Raw genomic sequence first — 16,580 nt, forward strand, 5'->3', positions numbered from 1 at the left:
GCAATTCTATACAAGTCAAAGGCTTCCCTCGGGACTAAGCGTAAATCCACAATTAATGAACAATTACAGTAATTAGAGACGAACATTAACTCAGGAGCCTGTCCACCACATGTGGCAAACTATTAAATCGCCTGTGTGTTGACAGTAAACTTCAATTCATAGTCCCTCTCCTGTTTGTTCAGAGATTATCTCCCCTAGAGCTGGGTCACTCGAGATTACTGCTCCCATCTCCTCTGCTTGAAGAAAAATGACAACCATACACTGGAGAACCAGCACTTCCCCAAGCTATGTTCATGATCCAGCCTGATCGTAACTGTCCCTAATTAGTTTCAGTGAGGTAGGATGCACTGTAGGCTTTCATTTAGCTCAAATCAGACTCCGCCTTGAGGATACACGATAAGGTGAATTTATCTAGTTAAAAGAACACTATGAGAGCACTGGTGGGAGTAGTCTATAGGCCCACTAACAAAGACTATACTGTAGGACAGAGAATAAATGAGGAGATAGTGAGGGCATGTAAAAAAGCAGTACAATAATCATGGGTGACTTTAATAATCTTCATGTAGATTGGGAAAATCAAATTGGCAGAGGGAGGCATGAGCAAGAATTCATGGAGTATATTCAGGACAGTTTCCCAGAACAATATGTTGTGGATCCAACCAGGGGTCAGGCTATTTGGAAATGGTGATGTGTAATGAGACAGGTTTAATAAATGACCTCAGAGTAAAAGATTCCCTAGGAAACAGTGACCATAACATGATAGAATTTAACATTCATTTTGAGAGTGAGAAACCTGGGTCAGAAAACAACTGTGCTAATCTTAAGTAAGGGTAATTACAAAGGAATGAGGGCAGAGTTGGCTGAAATGGACAGGGAAAGGAGTTTAACAGAAAACACAGCTGATGGACAATGGCAGACGTTTAAGAAAATAGTTCGTGACTGCCAACAAAGATATATCCCAGTGAAGAAAAAGGATTGTAGGAAGGGGATAAACTAACCATGGTTAACCCAGGAAGTTAAGGATTGTATCAAATTAAAAGAAAAATGTACAATGTGGCAAAGATTAGTGGTAAGCCAGATGATTGGGAAAATTTTAAAAACCAACAAAAGATTACCAAAAAAATGAGGGAGAAAATAAACTTTGACGGTAAACTAGCAAGTAATATAAAACAGACAGTAAGAGCTCTTTTAAATATATAACAAGGAAGAGAGAGGCCAAAGTTAATATAGGCCCCTTAGAGAATGAGGCTGGGGAAATAATAATGGGGAACCAGGAAATGGCAGAGGAGTTGAATAAATACTTTGCATCAGTCTTCACGGTAGAAGACAGTGATAGCATTCCGAAAATACTAAATAATCAAGGGGCAAAAGTAGGGGAGGAAATAAATACAATAATTATCACTAGAGAAAAAGTACTAGGGAAACTGAAGGGGCTAAAGACCGATAAATCCCCCTGGACCTGATAGGTTGCATCCTAGGACATTAAAGGAAATAGCGACAGAGATAGTGGATGCACTAGCAGGAATCTGCCAAGAATCCTTAGATTCTGGAAAAGTCCCAGAGGATTGGAAAACTGCCAATGTTACACCCTAATTCAAAAAGGAAGGGAGACAAAACTGGTAACCAAAGGCCAGTTAGCTTAACATCTGTCATTGGGAAAATGTTGAGAGTTTGTTATAAAGGATGTAATAGCAGATCATTTAGAAATGCATAATATAATCAAGCAGAGTCAGCATGGCTTCATGAAGGGGAAATCATGCCTAACAAATTTATTAGAATTCTTTGAGGAGGTAACAAGCAGGATAGATAAAGGGGAACCAGTATATGTAAAATATTTGGATTTCCAAAAGGCATTCAATAAAGTACCGCACAAAAGGCTACTTAATAATCTAAGAGCCCATGGTGTTGGGGGCAATATATTAGTATGGATAGAGAATTGGCTAACTAATAGAAGACAGAGAGTTGGGATACGGGGGGCCTTTTTGGGATGGCAACCTGTAACTAGTGGAGTGCCACAGGGATCAGTGCTGGGGCCACAATTATTTACAATATATATTAATGAATTAGATGAGGGAAGTGAGGGAAGCCAAATTTGCACATGACACAAAAATAGGTGGGAAGGCAAGTGATGAGGATGACACAAAGAGTCTACAGAGGGATGTAGGCAGGTTAAGTGAGTGAGCAAAAACGTGGCAGATGGAATATAATGTGGGAAAATGTGAGGTTATGCATTTTGGCAGGAAGAATAGAGGAGCTGAATATTATTTAAATGGAGAAAGACTGCAGAAGTGCAGCACAGAGGAATTTGGGGGTCCATGTGCATAAATCCCAAAAAGCTAGCATACAAGTTCAGCAGGCAATAGGGAAGTCAAATAGAATGCTGACCTTTATTTCAAAGGGAATGGAGTATAAAAGTAGGGAAGTCTTACTAAAACTATACAAGGCATGAGTTAGACCACATCTAGAATACTGTGAACATTTTTGGTCCCCTTATCTAAGGAAAAATATACTGGCATTGGAGGCAGTCCAGAGAAGATTCACTAGGTTGTTCCAGGGTATGGAGGAATTTTCTTATGAGGAGAGGTTCAGTAAATTGGGCCTGTACTCATTGGAGTTTAGAAGAATGAGAGGCGACCTTATTGAAACACATAAGATTTTTAGGGGGCTTGACAGGGTAGATGCTGAGAGGTTGTGGGAAAGTCTAGGACCAGAGGGCATAATCTCTGAGTAAGGGGTCCCCCATTTAAGACAGAGATGAAGAGGAATTTCTTCTCTCAGATGGTTGTGAATCTGTGGAATTCTTTAAAGCAGAGGGCTGTAGAGACTGGGTCATTAAGTATATTCAAGGCTGAGATAGACAGATTTTTAATCAGTAAGGGGATCAAGGGTTATAGGAAAAAGGCAGGAAAGTGCAGTTGAGAATTATCAGATCAGCCATGATCTCATTGAATGGCGGAGCAGACTTGATGGGCCGAATGGCCTACCTCTGTTCCTACGTCTTATGGTCTAACACAAAAAACCTGCCAACAGTTGAGATTTTCTTAGTGCTGGCCTTTTTCCTTATTTATGGTTGAAGGATACATTAAGTTTGACTTACTATTGACTAAAACTTGTAATTAAGTATGAAAATAGACAACTGAACCCAGCAAAAAAAATGTAATTATGTAGGAGCCACTCCAGATGGTTATTCAGTTGAAATAGTTAGCTAAATTGTTGCACCCACTCGAATCATAAACTGATGTTTCTAGATGATGTAACCTCCTCCAGCACTACAACCCTCCAAGATCTTTGTGCTCCTCCAATTCTGGCCTCTTTCGCATCTCTGATTTTCATCACCCCACCACTGGCGGTCATACGTTCAGATGCTTAGGTCCTAAGCTTTCAAATTCTCTCCCTGCACCTCTCTTTCCTTCTTAAAACCTACTTCTTCAACCAAGCTTTTGGTCATCTGCCCTCGTATGTCACGTGACTTGGTGCCAGATTTTGTTTAATAATCATTCCCAGCGAAATATTCACTAGGTTAAAGGCGCTGGATAAATGAAAGTTGGTGCTGTAGATAAATCCAATGCCTGTGGCAATGCATTCAACCCAGCACAGGAATGAAGGGCTGAATGGTCTCCTGCTGCACTGTAGATTCTATGAATTCCTAGAATCCTTCTTAGGTCAACATACAAACTCACTTCCCCTCAATTTCTCAATAACTTACCCCTCTACAGAACTCCTGATGCACAGAAAGACTACCCCAAGTGATTTATGACCAGGGATGGAAGGATGAGAGGTGAGGGGGCAGAAAAAGGGAAGCAATACTGAGGAGCAGAGAAAAAGGAAGAAACACTGACTTGAATTGTACTGAACTCAAAGGAAGATGGTTGTGGTTTTTGGAGGTCAATCATCTCAGTCCCAGGACAGTGCTGTAGGAGTTCCTCAGTATAGTGATAGGCCAAATCATCTTCAGCTGCTTCATCGGTGACCTTCCCTCCATCATAAGGTCAGAAGTAGCGATGCTCGTCAATGATTACGCAGCGTTCACTTCCATTCATAATTCCTCAGATACTGAAGTAGACCGTGCCTGCATGCACCAAGACCTGGATAATATTTAGGTCTGGGGCTACTAAGTTGTAAGTAATATTTGTGCCACACAAGTGTCAGGCAATGACCATCTCCAAGAAGAGTGAATCAAGACGTTCAATGGCATCCCCCTCCATCAACATTCTGGGGTCTCCCCAAAGCCTGTTCACCATCTACAAGGCACAAGTCAGGAGTGTGATGGAATACTCTCCGCTTGCCTGGATGGGTGCAGCTCTACCTGCACTCAAGAAGCTCAACACCATCCAGGACAAAGTAGCCCACTTAATCCTCCACCTTAAACATTCACTCCCTCCACCACCAGCACCACAGTGGCAGCAGTGAGTACCGTGTACAAGATGCACTGCAGCAATTCACTAAGGCTTCTTCGACAGTACCTTCCAAACCATAAGACCATAAGACATAGGAGCAGAAATTAGGCTATTTGGCCCATCGAGTCTGCTCCGCCATTCAATCATGGATGATAAGTTTCTCAACCCCATTCTCCCGCCTTCTCCCCGTAACCTATAAGACCATAAGACATAGGAGCAGAAACCATCTAGAAAGGCAAGGGTAGGTATCCCATGGGAACACCACCAGCCACAAGTTTTCTTCCAAGCCACACACCATTCTGTTTTGGTAATATATTGCCATTCCTTCGCTGACTGTCACTGGGTCAAAATTCTGGAATTCCCCACCCCCAACAGCACTGTGGGTGTACCTTCACTACATGGACTGCAGTATTTCAAGGTGGAGGCTTACTACCACCCGCGCAAGGGCAATTAGGGATGGCCAATAAATGCTGGCCTAGCTAGTGACACCCACATCCCGTGAAAGAATAGAAAAAAACAAATAGATATAGTACGTGAGAGCAGGGGATAGAAAGGGAACAGGAAACCAAATTTCATGGTCAGAGAGAAGTGGTTTTGGGAAGTAGGGAGGAAATAGAGCTGGGGAGGGACAATTCAAAGTGCAGGAATATCTGCACAGATCGTCACTAGACTTCCTTATGTGGAAAAACTGCAACCATGACTGAACAACAACATACTGATGGACAATTAATCCAGCATTGGTAAACTGAAGGTGCAAGGTGGGATGTACAGCTGCAGGAAATCATTGAGGTACCACACTCAGAGAACTGTGCACAGTTCCGGCCTCTGTATTATGAAACCAATATTGAGGCACTGGGGAAGGTGAACAAATGATTTACAAGGGTGATACCGCAACTGAGATTACAATCAGAGAAGCCTGAGGTGTTACCCAATAGAGGTCTATAAAATTCTGCAGGGTTTTGATTGGGCAGATTTAGAGAAGATATTTTCACTTGTGGGGAAGTGAATAAAACTAGGGATCACAGATACGAAACTAATAAATCCGATAGGGCAGAATTTTGCCCTCGGATGGCGTGCGGGCCACACCGGCTCGGCGGTGGGCAGACAGCCGACCCCCGCCATCGAAACGGGGCCCGCCGCCATTTTGAGTGGGCGGGCTAATTAAGGCCCACCCAGCGGCCTGCCCGATGGGAAGCACTTTGCGCTTCCTGTGCGGGGGGGGGGGAAATCCCCAGCTGTCAAAGTGCGCACTTTTGCGCATGAGCACGAAAGAGCTCACTGCTCCCTGAGGCAAAGTGCTATCTCAGGGAGATTAGTGATAGATAAGAAAAGTCAAAAAATAGAAAAATTAAAAAATTATTAGCACGTCCCCCTCATGTGACAATGTCACACGAGATGGGACATGTTAATAAAAATGATAAACTTTATTAGACTTTTAAAAAACGGACATGAAACCTCATCCTGCCAGTGGAAGAGGTTTCATGTATTATCAGAAGCCCGCCGGAGCTCCTGGCCTGCCCACCAGGCTTAAGGTTGGACAGGCAGGGCCTTTAATTATCTTAATTAGCCTGTCAATGGCCTTAATTGGCCATTGACAGGTTGGCGGGCGGACAGCTGATTTCGCTGTCCGCCCGCCTTCCTAAAAATTTAAAGGGACCGGGATGACGTCGGGGGTTCCTCCCGACATCATCCCGCGTCATTTTCCCGTTGGCGAGCGGGCCCCGCTCCCAAATCGCTGACGGGAAAATTCAGGCTATAAGGAATTCAGGAGAAACACCTTTACCCAGGAAATGGTGAGAATGTGAAACATACTACTACAAGGAGTATTTAAGACAAGTCACATATACGCATTTAAGGGGTAACTAGACATATACATGAGGGAGAAAGGAATAGAAGGATTCATAGGGTGAGTTGAAAAGGAATGAGAGGAGGTTTGTTTGGAACAAATACAGCAATTGCACTTGTTGTAAATTCTAAGAGGTAGGACGAGATGTCCAGTAACATTACCATTATGCGACCATCCCCACACTCCCTCCTAAGTGGAGGGACTGCAGATTGATCATCCAATGGGAACTTTGTGTGCTGAAGCAATTATATTTTACTTCCTGTTTATCGCTTGCAAATCTAGACAGCAAGATTGATAGGGTGTCACAGGAGAGGTATCTTATTGTAGTTAAATGTTCCTGGGAACCCTCAAGACAACACAACTGGAAATCTCACTAATAAATCTCCCTCCCGTTGGCCAGGTCTCCAATGCTTCAATCATCTTTAAGCCGAATGGTGCAGGTGCCTGCCTAGGCTGACCCTCAACCTCTGTTGTTGCAAAACAGCTTGCAAGTAATGTGGCCAGGGTGAGGGTTTATTCAGCTTCAGCCGAATCCTTGAAGAGATTGGAGTATTTGGGCTCAAAACACCACTGCAAGAGTAATTTGATTAAGGCTCAGTTCTAGGGATCTTCGATCACTCCGACTACATGAGCAAACTTATCAGTCATGGTTGAACACGCAGAACTCTCTCCTGAGTCAGAAGGCTGTGGGGGTTCTCCCACTTCAGGGACTCAAGCACAAACAGTGAAACATCTGCGGCACTGAAGGAGGTTTTTCCAATGAGACCGAGGCCCCATCTGCCCTTTCAGGTAAAAGATCCGACGGCACTATTTCAAAGAGCAGAGAACTTGCCCTGGTCAATGTTAATCTCTCAGTTAACATCGCTAAAACAGTTTATCTGGTCATTTTCTCATTGCTCTTTGAAATGTATTCGCTGTTGTAATGTAAGAAACACAGCAAGCTCCCACGGAGTACCTCACTGATTGAAAAACATTTGGGGACATACTGAAGTTGTGAAAGATGCTATATAAATGCTTTCTTTCTTTTCCAAGATAAACATAAACACCTCCCCCCACCTCTGTCCTAACATATAAATCAGATTGTATTGAGTTTACAAATACAAATTAACAAGATATTGGGTTTGATTTGTGGGTTGTGCAGAGTTAACTAATCTCAGGAGGGAGTGAGGGGACAGTCGCATAGTGACATTGCTACTGGACTAGTAATCCAGAGGCTAGACCAATGCTCCAGGGACATGAGTTCAAATCCCGCATCAGCAGATGAGGGAATATAAACTAAATTAATAAATCTGGAATAAAATGCTTGTCTCATTAATGATCGTGAACTACCAGATTGTCATAAAAAAAGGGGAGGAAATCTACCATCCTTACTTGGCCTGGCCTATATGCGATTCCAGATCCACAGAAATGCGGTTGACTCTTAACTGCCCTCTGAAATGGCCGAACAAGCCACTTGGTTGCTTCAAACTGCTACAGAAAGCACTGTGGCTGTATCTACACCACGTGGATTGCTGCAGTTCACAAAGGTGGCTCACCACCACTTTCCCAAGAATTGGGGATGGGCAATAAATGCAGGCCTAGCCAGCAACAGTCTCACTCCATGTGAATAATAAAAAAAATGGAGCAGTGGTAGGAGAAATCACTATCAGTCTCAGGGAGGGGTTTAAAAAAAATCAGGGTTTCTGCTTCTGATCGCTATCTAGCAACAGAGGGTGGAAAGAGAAAAGTGACAGGGAAATGGGGATAAGCGAGGAGTCAAGACGGAACTGATTACATTTACGTGTAACCATATTTGTAAAAGTCGACCCTCCACTCCCTGGTTGTTAATTTTGAGAAAAGTCTCTGGCCTCTGAGATGTAACTTGACCAGTGTCGTTGACCCCTTCTCTGGGGCTGCGCTTACACAAGCCCAGCAGAGGCCACGAAACAGCAATTAGGGCAGATAAACAAGTCGACTCACCTCCCTCCCCGACAACTGCACAAACGCCAGGAAATGGAAAACAAGAGACATGGGAGAGGTCACCGGCCTGGTTTGGGGTTACTCGGCTGGAATACTTTGGAGTGGGGTGGATGCAGGTCAGTGACTGTGAGACACACTGATCACCCGGACCCTCACAAAGTGAGCAGTGGTGCTGTGCAGGCAGCGGACAGATGAAGAATCAGCTGTTCTCAGACGTGACAACACTCAGAGAGCCACCAGGGTTCTCAGTGCCCTTCAATTAGAAAGGGGAAACTTGTATTTATCCAGCGCCTCATATCATCCCAAAATACTACACAGCTAATGAAGTACTTTTGAAGCATAGCCGCTGCTATATTGTAGAAAACGCGGCAGCTAATTTGCACACAGCAAGATCCCGCAAATAATAATGAGATAATAGAGCAATAATCTGTTTTTTTCAGTACTGCTGGTTGGTGAATATTTCCAGGAGTGAGTCAATATTTATAAAGGACTTCCCAGAAATACTGACAGCTCCTGGGCCTCTAAAAGCGAGAGTAGGACAGAGGAATACAGATTCAAACTAAGACTCAGGATTGACAGAGAAATTCCTTTTCACACAGCAAAGACAACTTGCATTTATATCGCACCTTTAACACAGTGAAACGTGCCAAGGCACTTCACAGGAGTGTTACCGGGCAAGAATTGGCACCGGGTCAAAGGAGGAGCTATTAGGACAGGTGACCAAATGCTCGGTCAAAGGCGTAGGTTTTAAGGGAGCTTCTTAAAGGAGGAGAGAGGAGCCGAGGGTCAGGGAGGGAATTCCAGAGCTTGTGGCCTCAGCAACTGAAAGAACGGCTGCCAACGGTGGAGAGAAAGATGTGAGGTTGATTAAAAGCAGAGTCAAAGAGGTAATTTAAAGGAGTGTCTCAAAGAAGCAGAGAGAGAGAGAGAGCGGTAAGAAGTGATGAATGGATGGAATATACTCTCAGGTAGATTATTTGAGATAAAAGCCCTGGAAAACAAGAAAGACAGGCATCCCTATAGTGCCTTTCAAGACCTCAGTGCACCCAAAAGCACCTTGTAGCCAATGAACACTGTTGTCATGTTTATTTAGGAACCAGCTGAATGTTGCAATGGAATGTGATAGGTTCTCTCTAGGAGGGTTAATTTAGGCCTCATCTGTAGTTAACTTGGGATCGCTTGAGAATGTTGCAATATTGGCAGCCTCCCCCCTGCACTCCCCACAAATACATTGAAAACCGCTGCACCAGCACAAAGTATTTGGTGGAAGCACATCAACAAGCCCCCTTTATTAATACAGGATTACGTTAAGACTACACCACAGTAATGGGCCATTCAGCCCAACAGGTTAATGCTGTTATATATGTTCCACATAAGCCTCTTCTTATCCTATTTCATTTCTATTCCTTTCTTCCTCACGTACATACCTAATTTCCCCTTGAATGCATCTATGCTATTTGCCTCAACTACTCCACGGGGTGGAATATTCCACATTCAAATTACTCTCTGGGTAGAGAAGATTGTGGTGCGAATGTTACTTGCCACTTATCAGGCCAAGCCTGAATGTTATCCAGGTCTTGCTGCACGCAGGCATGGACTACTTCATTATCCGAGCAGTCAAGACTAGTTCTGAACACTGTGCAATCATCAGCAAATATCCCCACTTCTAACCTTATGATGTGGGAATGTCCTATTATAAAGAAAAACTCTAAGGGGAGGACCCATCATCCATGGTTAACTAAAGAAGTGAAGGAAATCACCAAACTTAAGGAAAAAGCATATAACAGCGCAAAGATGAGTGGCAGGTCAGATGATTGGTCAGAATATGAAAAACTGCAGAGAATGATGCAAAGGTTAATCAGGAGAAATAAATTAGAGTATGAGAGGAAGCTAGCTAGAAATGTAAAAACAGATAGCAAGAGTTTCTACAGGTATTTAAAAAGGAAGAGAGTAAGTAAAGTGAGTGTTGGTCCTCTAGAGAGTGGGGAGTTAATAGTAGATAATAAGGAAATGGCAGATGAAGAGAACAAATATTTTGCACCTGTCTTCACTATAGAGGATATTCCAGTAATAGCTGTAAATCAGGAGGTGGAAGGGAGAGGGGAATTTGGTGAAATTACAATTACTAGGGAAGCAGTATTGAGCAAACTAATGGACCTGTGGGCTGACAAATCTCCAGGTCCAGATAAAGTCATAGTCAGAGAGGTCTACAGCACAGAAAAAGGACCTTCAGCCCATCGAGTCTGCACCAGTTAAGCAAGTACTGAACTATTCTAATCCCATTTTCCAGCACTGGGCCCATAGCCTTGTATTGCATGGCATCGCAAGTACACATCCAAATACTTCTTAAATGTTATGAGGGTTTCTGCCTCTACCACCCTTTCAGGCAGTGAGTTCCAGTTTCCCACCACCCTCTGGGTGAAAAAATTCTTCCTCACAGTTCCTCCAAATCTCTTGCTCCTTACCTTAAATCTATGGCCCCTGGTTACTGATTCCTGCACCGTGAGGAAAAGTTCCTTCCTGTCTACCCTATCTATGCCCCTCATAATTTTATACACCTAAATCATGTCCCTCCATCCTAGGGTCTTAAAGGAGGTGACTAATGAGGTAGCAAATGCGTTGTGTTAATTTTCCAAAATTCACTACATTCTGGAAAGGTTCCATCAGACTGGAAAGTAGCAAATATAACCCCTCTATTCAAGCAGGGAGGGAGGCAGAAAACAGGGAACTGTAGGCCAGTTAGCTTGATGTCTGTTGTGGGGAAGGTGTTAGAATTGATCATTAAGGAGGTTATAGCTGGGCACTTAGAGAAACTCAAGGTAATCGGGAAGAGTCAGCATGATTTTGTGAAATGGAAACATGTTTATCCAATTTACTGGAGTTCCTTGAAGGAGTAACATGTGCTGTAGATAAAGGGGAACCTGTAGATGTACTGTACTTGGATTTCCAGAAGGCATTTAATAAGGTGCCACATCAAAGATTATGATGGAAAATAAAAGCGCATGGTGTAGGGGGAAACATATTAGCATGGATAGAAGATTGGCTGGCAGAAAGCAGAGAGTATGCATAAATGGGTCTTTTTTCGATTGGCAGGGTATGACGAGTGGAGTCCCGCAAGGGTCTGTGTTGGGCCTTCAACTTTTTACAATTTATATCAATGACTTAGATGAGGGGAGTGAAGGCATGGCAGCTAAATTTGCAGATGGCACAAAGATATCTAGGAAAGTATGTGTTGAAGAGGACACAATGAGGTTGCACACAGATATAGATAGGTTGAGTGAGTGGGCAAAAATCCGGCAGATGGATATAATGTCGGAAAACGTGAAGTTGTTCACTTTGGCAGGAAGAATAAAAAAAGCAAAGTATTACTTAAACGGAGAACGACTGCAGAATTCTGAGGTGCAGAGGGATCTAGGTGTTCTAGTGCATGAGTCACAAAAAGTTAATATGCAGGTCCAGCAAGTAATTAAGAAGGCTAATGGAATGCTATTCTTTATTACAAGAGGAATTGAACATAAAAGGATGTTATGCTTCAGTTATACAGGGCATTGGTGAGACCACATGTCGAATATTGTGTTTATCTAGCTTCACCTTAAATGCATCTTTACTATAGGCATCAACCACTGCCGGTGGTAGCAAGTTCCACATTCTATTACAGGTCATTGTATCTAGCCCCTGGTTGCTCTCTCTGAGTAAAAAGGTTTCTTCTTAATTTCCTACTGGATTTATTAGTGACTGTCTTATGTTGATAGCCTCTAGCTCTTCCCAACTACTACTCTAGTTGAAACACTCTCTCTGTGTCCAATCTATCGACACCTTTCATAGTTATAAAAAAGCTTTATTATGTTATATGTGGATAAGGTGATATGAAGAAGGGTTGCAGGGGGTGGGGGGGTGACTCATGTGCAGGGTAAACACCACCATGGACCAGTTGGGCCAAATAGCCTGTTTCTATGCAGTAAATCCCACGTTCATCACCGACATCTCCGTGCTGCTTGGAGTGGCTTAGAGGAATGTCCCTTCCTCGCCACCTGTCACCCACTCACCGTGTTCGTGACCTTCTTTCCGGCGTAGCCGCTCCTTTCGTGAGGACACCACGGACTCGGTCTCCGTTTCATTGTCCAGATTGTCCTGGCTCCCGGCTGCGTTGGCGCTGCAGAAAAATAAATCAAAATGACAGTCAGAGGTCCCACATCATCACAATGCACCAGTACTTTGCAAGGTAAAACTCAGGGTATCAGCAACTCAGTCAGGCTGTCACTGATGGCCATCTTTGCATGTTAGCGATGTGACTGCGCTACCAGATAAAGTCAGGACAATATATATCATTTAAAGATTTTTTTAAATTGTTCATAGGAGAAAAAGTAGCAGAGTGAGACTTATTGGATAGCTCTTTCAAAGAACCAGCACAGGTATAATGGGCCAAATGGCCTCTGTGCCATATGACTCTACCCAAGAGAATCAATGGCAGTTCAATAGAGTTGAGGCATAGATCAGCCATTGAACAGTGAACAGAATCAAGGGGCTGAATGGCCTCCTCCTGTATCCTACGTCCCTGAAAGCTAGGTCACACTGAATGAAACTTGGTCAGTTATCTGGAAGATTGGTGCAGACATTTATCTTCCTGAGATGTTCTCTATTTATATTGAAAGGAATGAGGCCTCACGTGTGAAGGATAAATAGCCTACATTTATAAATATAAACGCCCTCTTATTCATTGTGTCTTCTCTGCATCTCAGGGGATCTCTGCAAGATGTGGGATAAACCACATTTGAAGATTCTGGCAGACTATACTGAAGGTAATCAGGGAACCCTCAGCATTCCTTCATCTCCAAACATAAATACCAGCTTGATCTATCAAGATTTTGTAGCCACTAATTCATATGGCTGATCCAATCAAATTTTTTTTGTCAATGGTGACTCCCAGGATGTCGATGGTGGGGGATTCAGTGATGGTAATGCTGTTGAGCACCAAGGGGAGGCAGTTAAGATTCTCTCTTGCTGGATACGGTCATTGCCTGCCACTTGTGTGGTGTGAACATTGATTGGCATTTATCAACCTAGGGCAGAATATTGTCCAGGCCTTGCTGCAGTTGGGCACAACTGCTTTCCAGACTGCTCAGCCACTCCAGGATGGGTTTCACAAAACATTCTCCAGGCTTCTTCAGACCTCTATTATCTCGGCAAAGTGGCCATTCTTTATAAGGGAGCAAAGGTCATTTGCAACCATGGGAGTATCACATCCAAACCAGATCCTGCCCTCACCTGGCGTTCACACAGAACATTACATAAGAACAGGGGTAAGAGGTCACCTGACTACCAGGAAATTGCACCCAAGCCTTTTCCCCCTCCCGAGTCAAATAACCTCACCACCGCTCCAGCTCAGGCCACAAAGTCAGTAAAGGCATTAGCCAGTTAAGCCGAAGTCTGGTGAAGAAGCAAACTGGAAACTGCCAGGGACAGGAACCCATTCAATTAGAACTAGGCTATTCAGGAGCAAAACCAGGAAGCATTTTTAAAAGGTAAAGGAAATCGGGTATTCTCACTTCCAAACACTTACACAAGACCTGTACTGACTTTGAAGCGACCACTGAAAGTGTAGGAACGCCTGTCTGAAAAACGAACCCTGACTGGTTTCAACAAAAGCCACAAACCTACAGGCCTGGTAACCATTTTCCAGAGTTTATTTGCTCTTTAACTGTGTTGGCTCACTGCCCCCTGGTGGGTGCAGCCAGCATTTCAGGAAACATTGCCATATCTGTCAAAACAAAAATTTGCACAACAGTGCAGAGGGAGCTTTACTCTTTATCTAATCTGTGCCATAGCTGCCCTGGAAGTGGTTTGATGGGACAATGTCGAGGAAGCATTGATCTGAATCTAACTTGTGCTTTATCTGCCCTGGGATTATTTGATGGGTAGTATAGAGGGAACTTTACTCTGTATTTTATCAAAGTCACGTACAACATCCTTTGTATCCATAACAAAGGTAAACTTGCCCTTCTCATTCTTTTCAACTTGTCTGCAGCCTTTAACATGGTACACCACACCATCCCCCTCCAAGGCCTCTCCAATGTCATCAAGCTGGGTTGGATTGCTCTCGCCTGGCTCCAGTATCCTTTATCTAATCGCAGCCAGAGAATCACTTGCAATGGCTTCTCTTCCTGCTCCCATACCATTAGCTCTGGTGTCATCCTTGGCCCCCTCCTATTTCTCACCTGCATGTTTCCCCTCAACGACATCATCCAAAAACAGTGTTAGTTTTCACATGTGCACTGATGACACCCAGCTCCACCTCACCACCACCTCTCTCAACTCCTCCACTGTCTCTAAATTATCAAATTGTTTATAACCTCATATTCATGCCATTACTAAAACCGCCTGTTTCCACTTCCATAACATCACCTGCCTTTGTCCCTGTCTCAACTCTTCTGCTGCTGAAACCCTCATTCATGCCTTCATCACCTCCAGACTCGACTATTCCTAGGTAGCCCTGGCTGGTTATCCACATTCTGGGTTCTGCCAGGAGCACTCAGCTCCTGACCTCATTACAGCCTTGGTCCAAACATGGACAAAAGAGCTGAACTCCAGAGGTGAGGAGAGAGTGACTGCCCTTGACATCAAGGCAGCATTTGACAGAGTGTGGCATCAAGGAACCCGAGCAAAATTGGAGTCAATGGGAATCAGGGGGAAATCTTTCCACTGGGTTGGAGTCATACCTAGCACAAAGAAAGATGGTTGCCATTGTTGGAGGTCAATCATCTCACCCCAGGGATATCGCTGCAGGAATTCCCCAGTGCACTGTGCTAAGTCTAACCACCTTGAGCTGCATCATCAATGGCCTTCCCTCCATCATTAGGTCAGAAGTGGGGATGTCTGCTAATGATTGTACAGTTTTCAGTTTCATTCACCACTTCTCCGATACTGAAGCAGTCCATGGCCGCATGCAGCAAGACCTGGACGATATTCAGGCTTGGACTGATGAGTGGCAAGTAACATTTGTGCCACACAAGTACCATATAATAATCATTCCCAGCTAGAGAGAGTCTAAACATCCCCCCATGACTTTCAACAGGATTACCATCATTGAATCTCCCACCATCAACATTCTGGGGTCATCATTGACCAAAGCTTAACTGGACCAGGCAGAGTAATAGTGTGGCTACAAGAGCAGGTCACAGACTAGGAATTCTGCAGTGACTAACTCATTTCGTGACTCCCCAAAGCCTGTCCACTATCTACAAGGCAAGAGGCAGGAGTATGATGGAATACTCTCCAATTGCCTGGGTGAATGCAGTTCCAACAACACTCAAGAAGCTTAACACCATCCAGGACAAAGCAGCCCGCTTGATCAGCACCCCATCCACCGCCTTAAACATCCACTCCTTCCACCAGTGGCACACTGGCAGCAGCATGTACCATCTACAAGATGCACTGCAGCAAGGCTCCTTCAACAGCATCTTCCAAACCTGCGACCTCTAGGACAAGGACAACAGACTCATGGGAACACCACCACCTGTAAGTTCCCCTCCAGGTCACTCACCATCCTGACTTGGGAATATATCGTCGTTCCTTCACTGTGGCTGGGTCAAAATCCTGGAACTCCCTAACAGCAGTGTGTGTGTGCCTACACCACATGGACCGCAGCAGTCCAAGAAGGCAGCTCACCATCATCTTCTCAAGGGCAATTAGGGATGGGCAATAAATGCTGGCCTTGTCAGCGATGCCCACACCTCGTCAGTGAATAAGAAACAGATGTAGTACTTTCCCTGAGAGTATTTGATGAGACAGGGTCGACATAACCACCAGGCTATTTGGCCGTTTGTACCACTGGAACCAAACCCAACCCGTCCTCATCCTGTGATCCACAGAGACATAGGTTCTGTCAGCTTCCATAGGTCAGCACATGGGAGCAGCAACCCTTCATGAACCAGGAGGCTTAGTCTCAAGATAAGAGGTCTGCCATTTAGGACTGAGACGAGGAGAAATGTTCTCCCTCACAGAGGATTGTGATCCTTTGGAATTATCTAACCCAGAGGGTCGTGAGTGGTCAGGTGTTATAGAATCATAAAATGCTCAGAGCACATAAAGAGGCCTTTCAGCCCTTTTTGTGTGTGCTGGCCTTCTTGAAGAGAATTTCACCTGGTGCCACTCCCCTGCCTTTTCCCTGCACCCCTCCAAATTTTTAATCTTCAGATAATGATCCAATTCCCTTTTAAAAGCCTGAACTGACCCTGATTGAATCTGCCTCGCAGGTATTGCATTCCAAATCCTAATCACTTGCTGCATAAAAAAGTTTTGAATATACCCCAGTCTGAGATCGATAGATGTTTGAACATGTAAGGAAACTGGGATACATGGGGATAGGTCAGGACAATGGA

The 16,580-nt window shown here is 44.2% G+C and overlaps 1 protein-coding gene across 1 annotated transcript in view; it reads right to left on the reverse strand.

Moving 5' to 3' along the window:
- dvl3b (dishevelled segment polarity protein 3b) overlaps positions 1–16,580 on the reverse strand; it is a 126,482-nt gene that overhangs the window by 55,242 nt on the left and 54,660 nt on the right. The window contains exon 4 of the mRNA XM_078564361.1: positions 12,249–12,355. Coding sequence (XP_078420487.1) covers positions 12,249–12,355 — 107 coding nt within the window. The remainder of the gene's footprint in view (positions 1–12,248; positions 12,356–16,580) is intronic.

The sequence above is a fragment of the Cetorhinus maximus genome, chromosome 19 (genome assembly GCF_964194155.1).
Source record: "Cetorhinus maximus chromosome 19, sCetMax3.hap1.1, whole genome shotgun sequence".
Taxonomy (NCBI): Eukaryota; Metazoa; Chordata; class Chondrichthyes; order Lamniformes; family Cetorhinidae; genus Cetorhinus; species Cetorhinus maximus.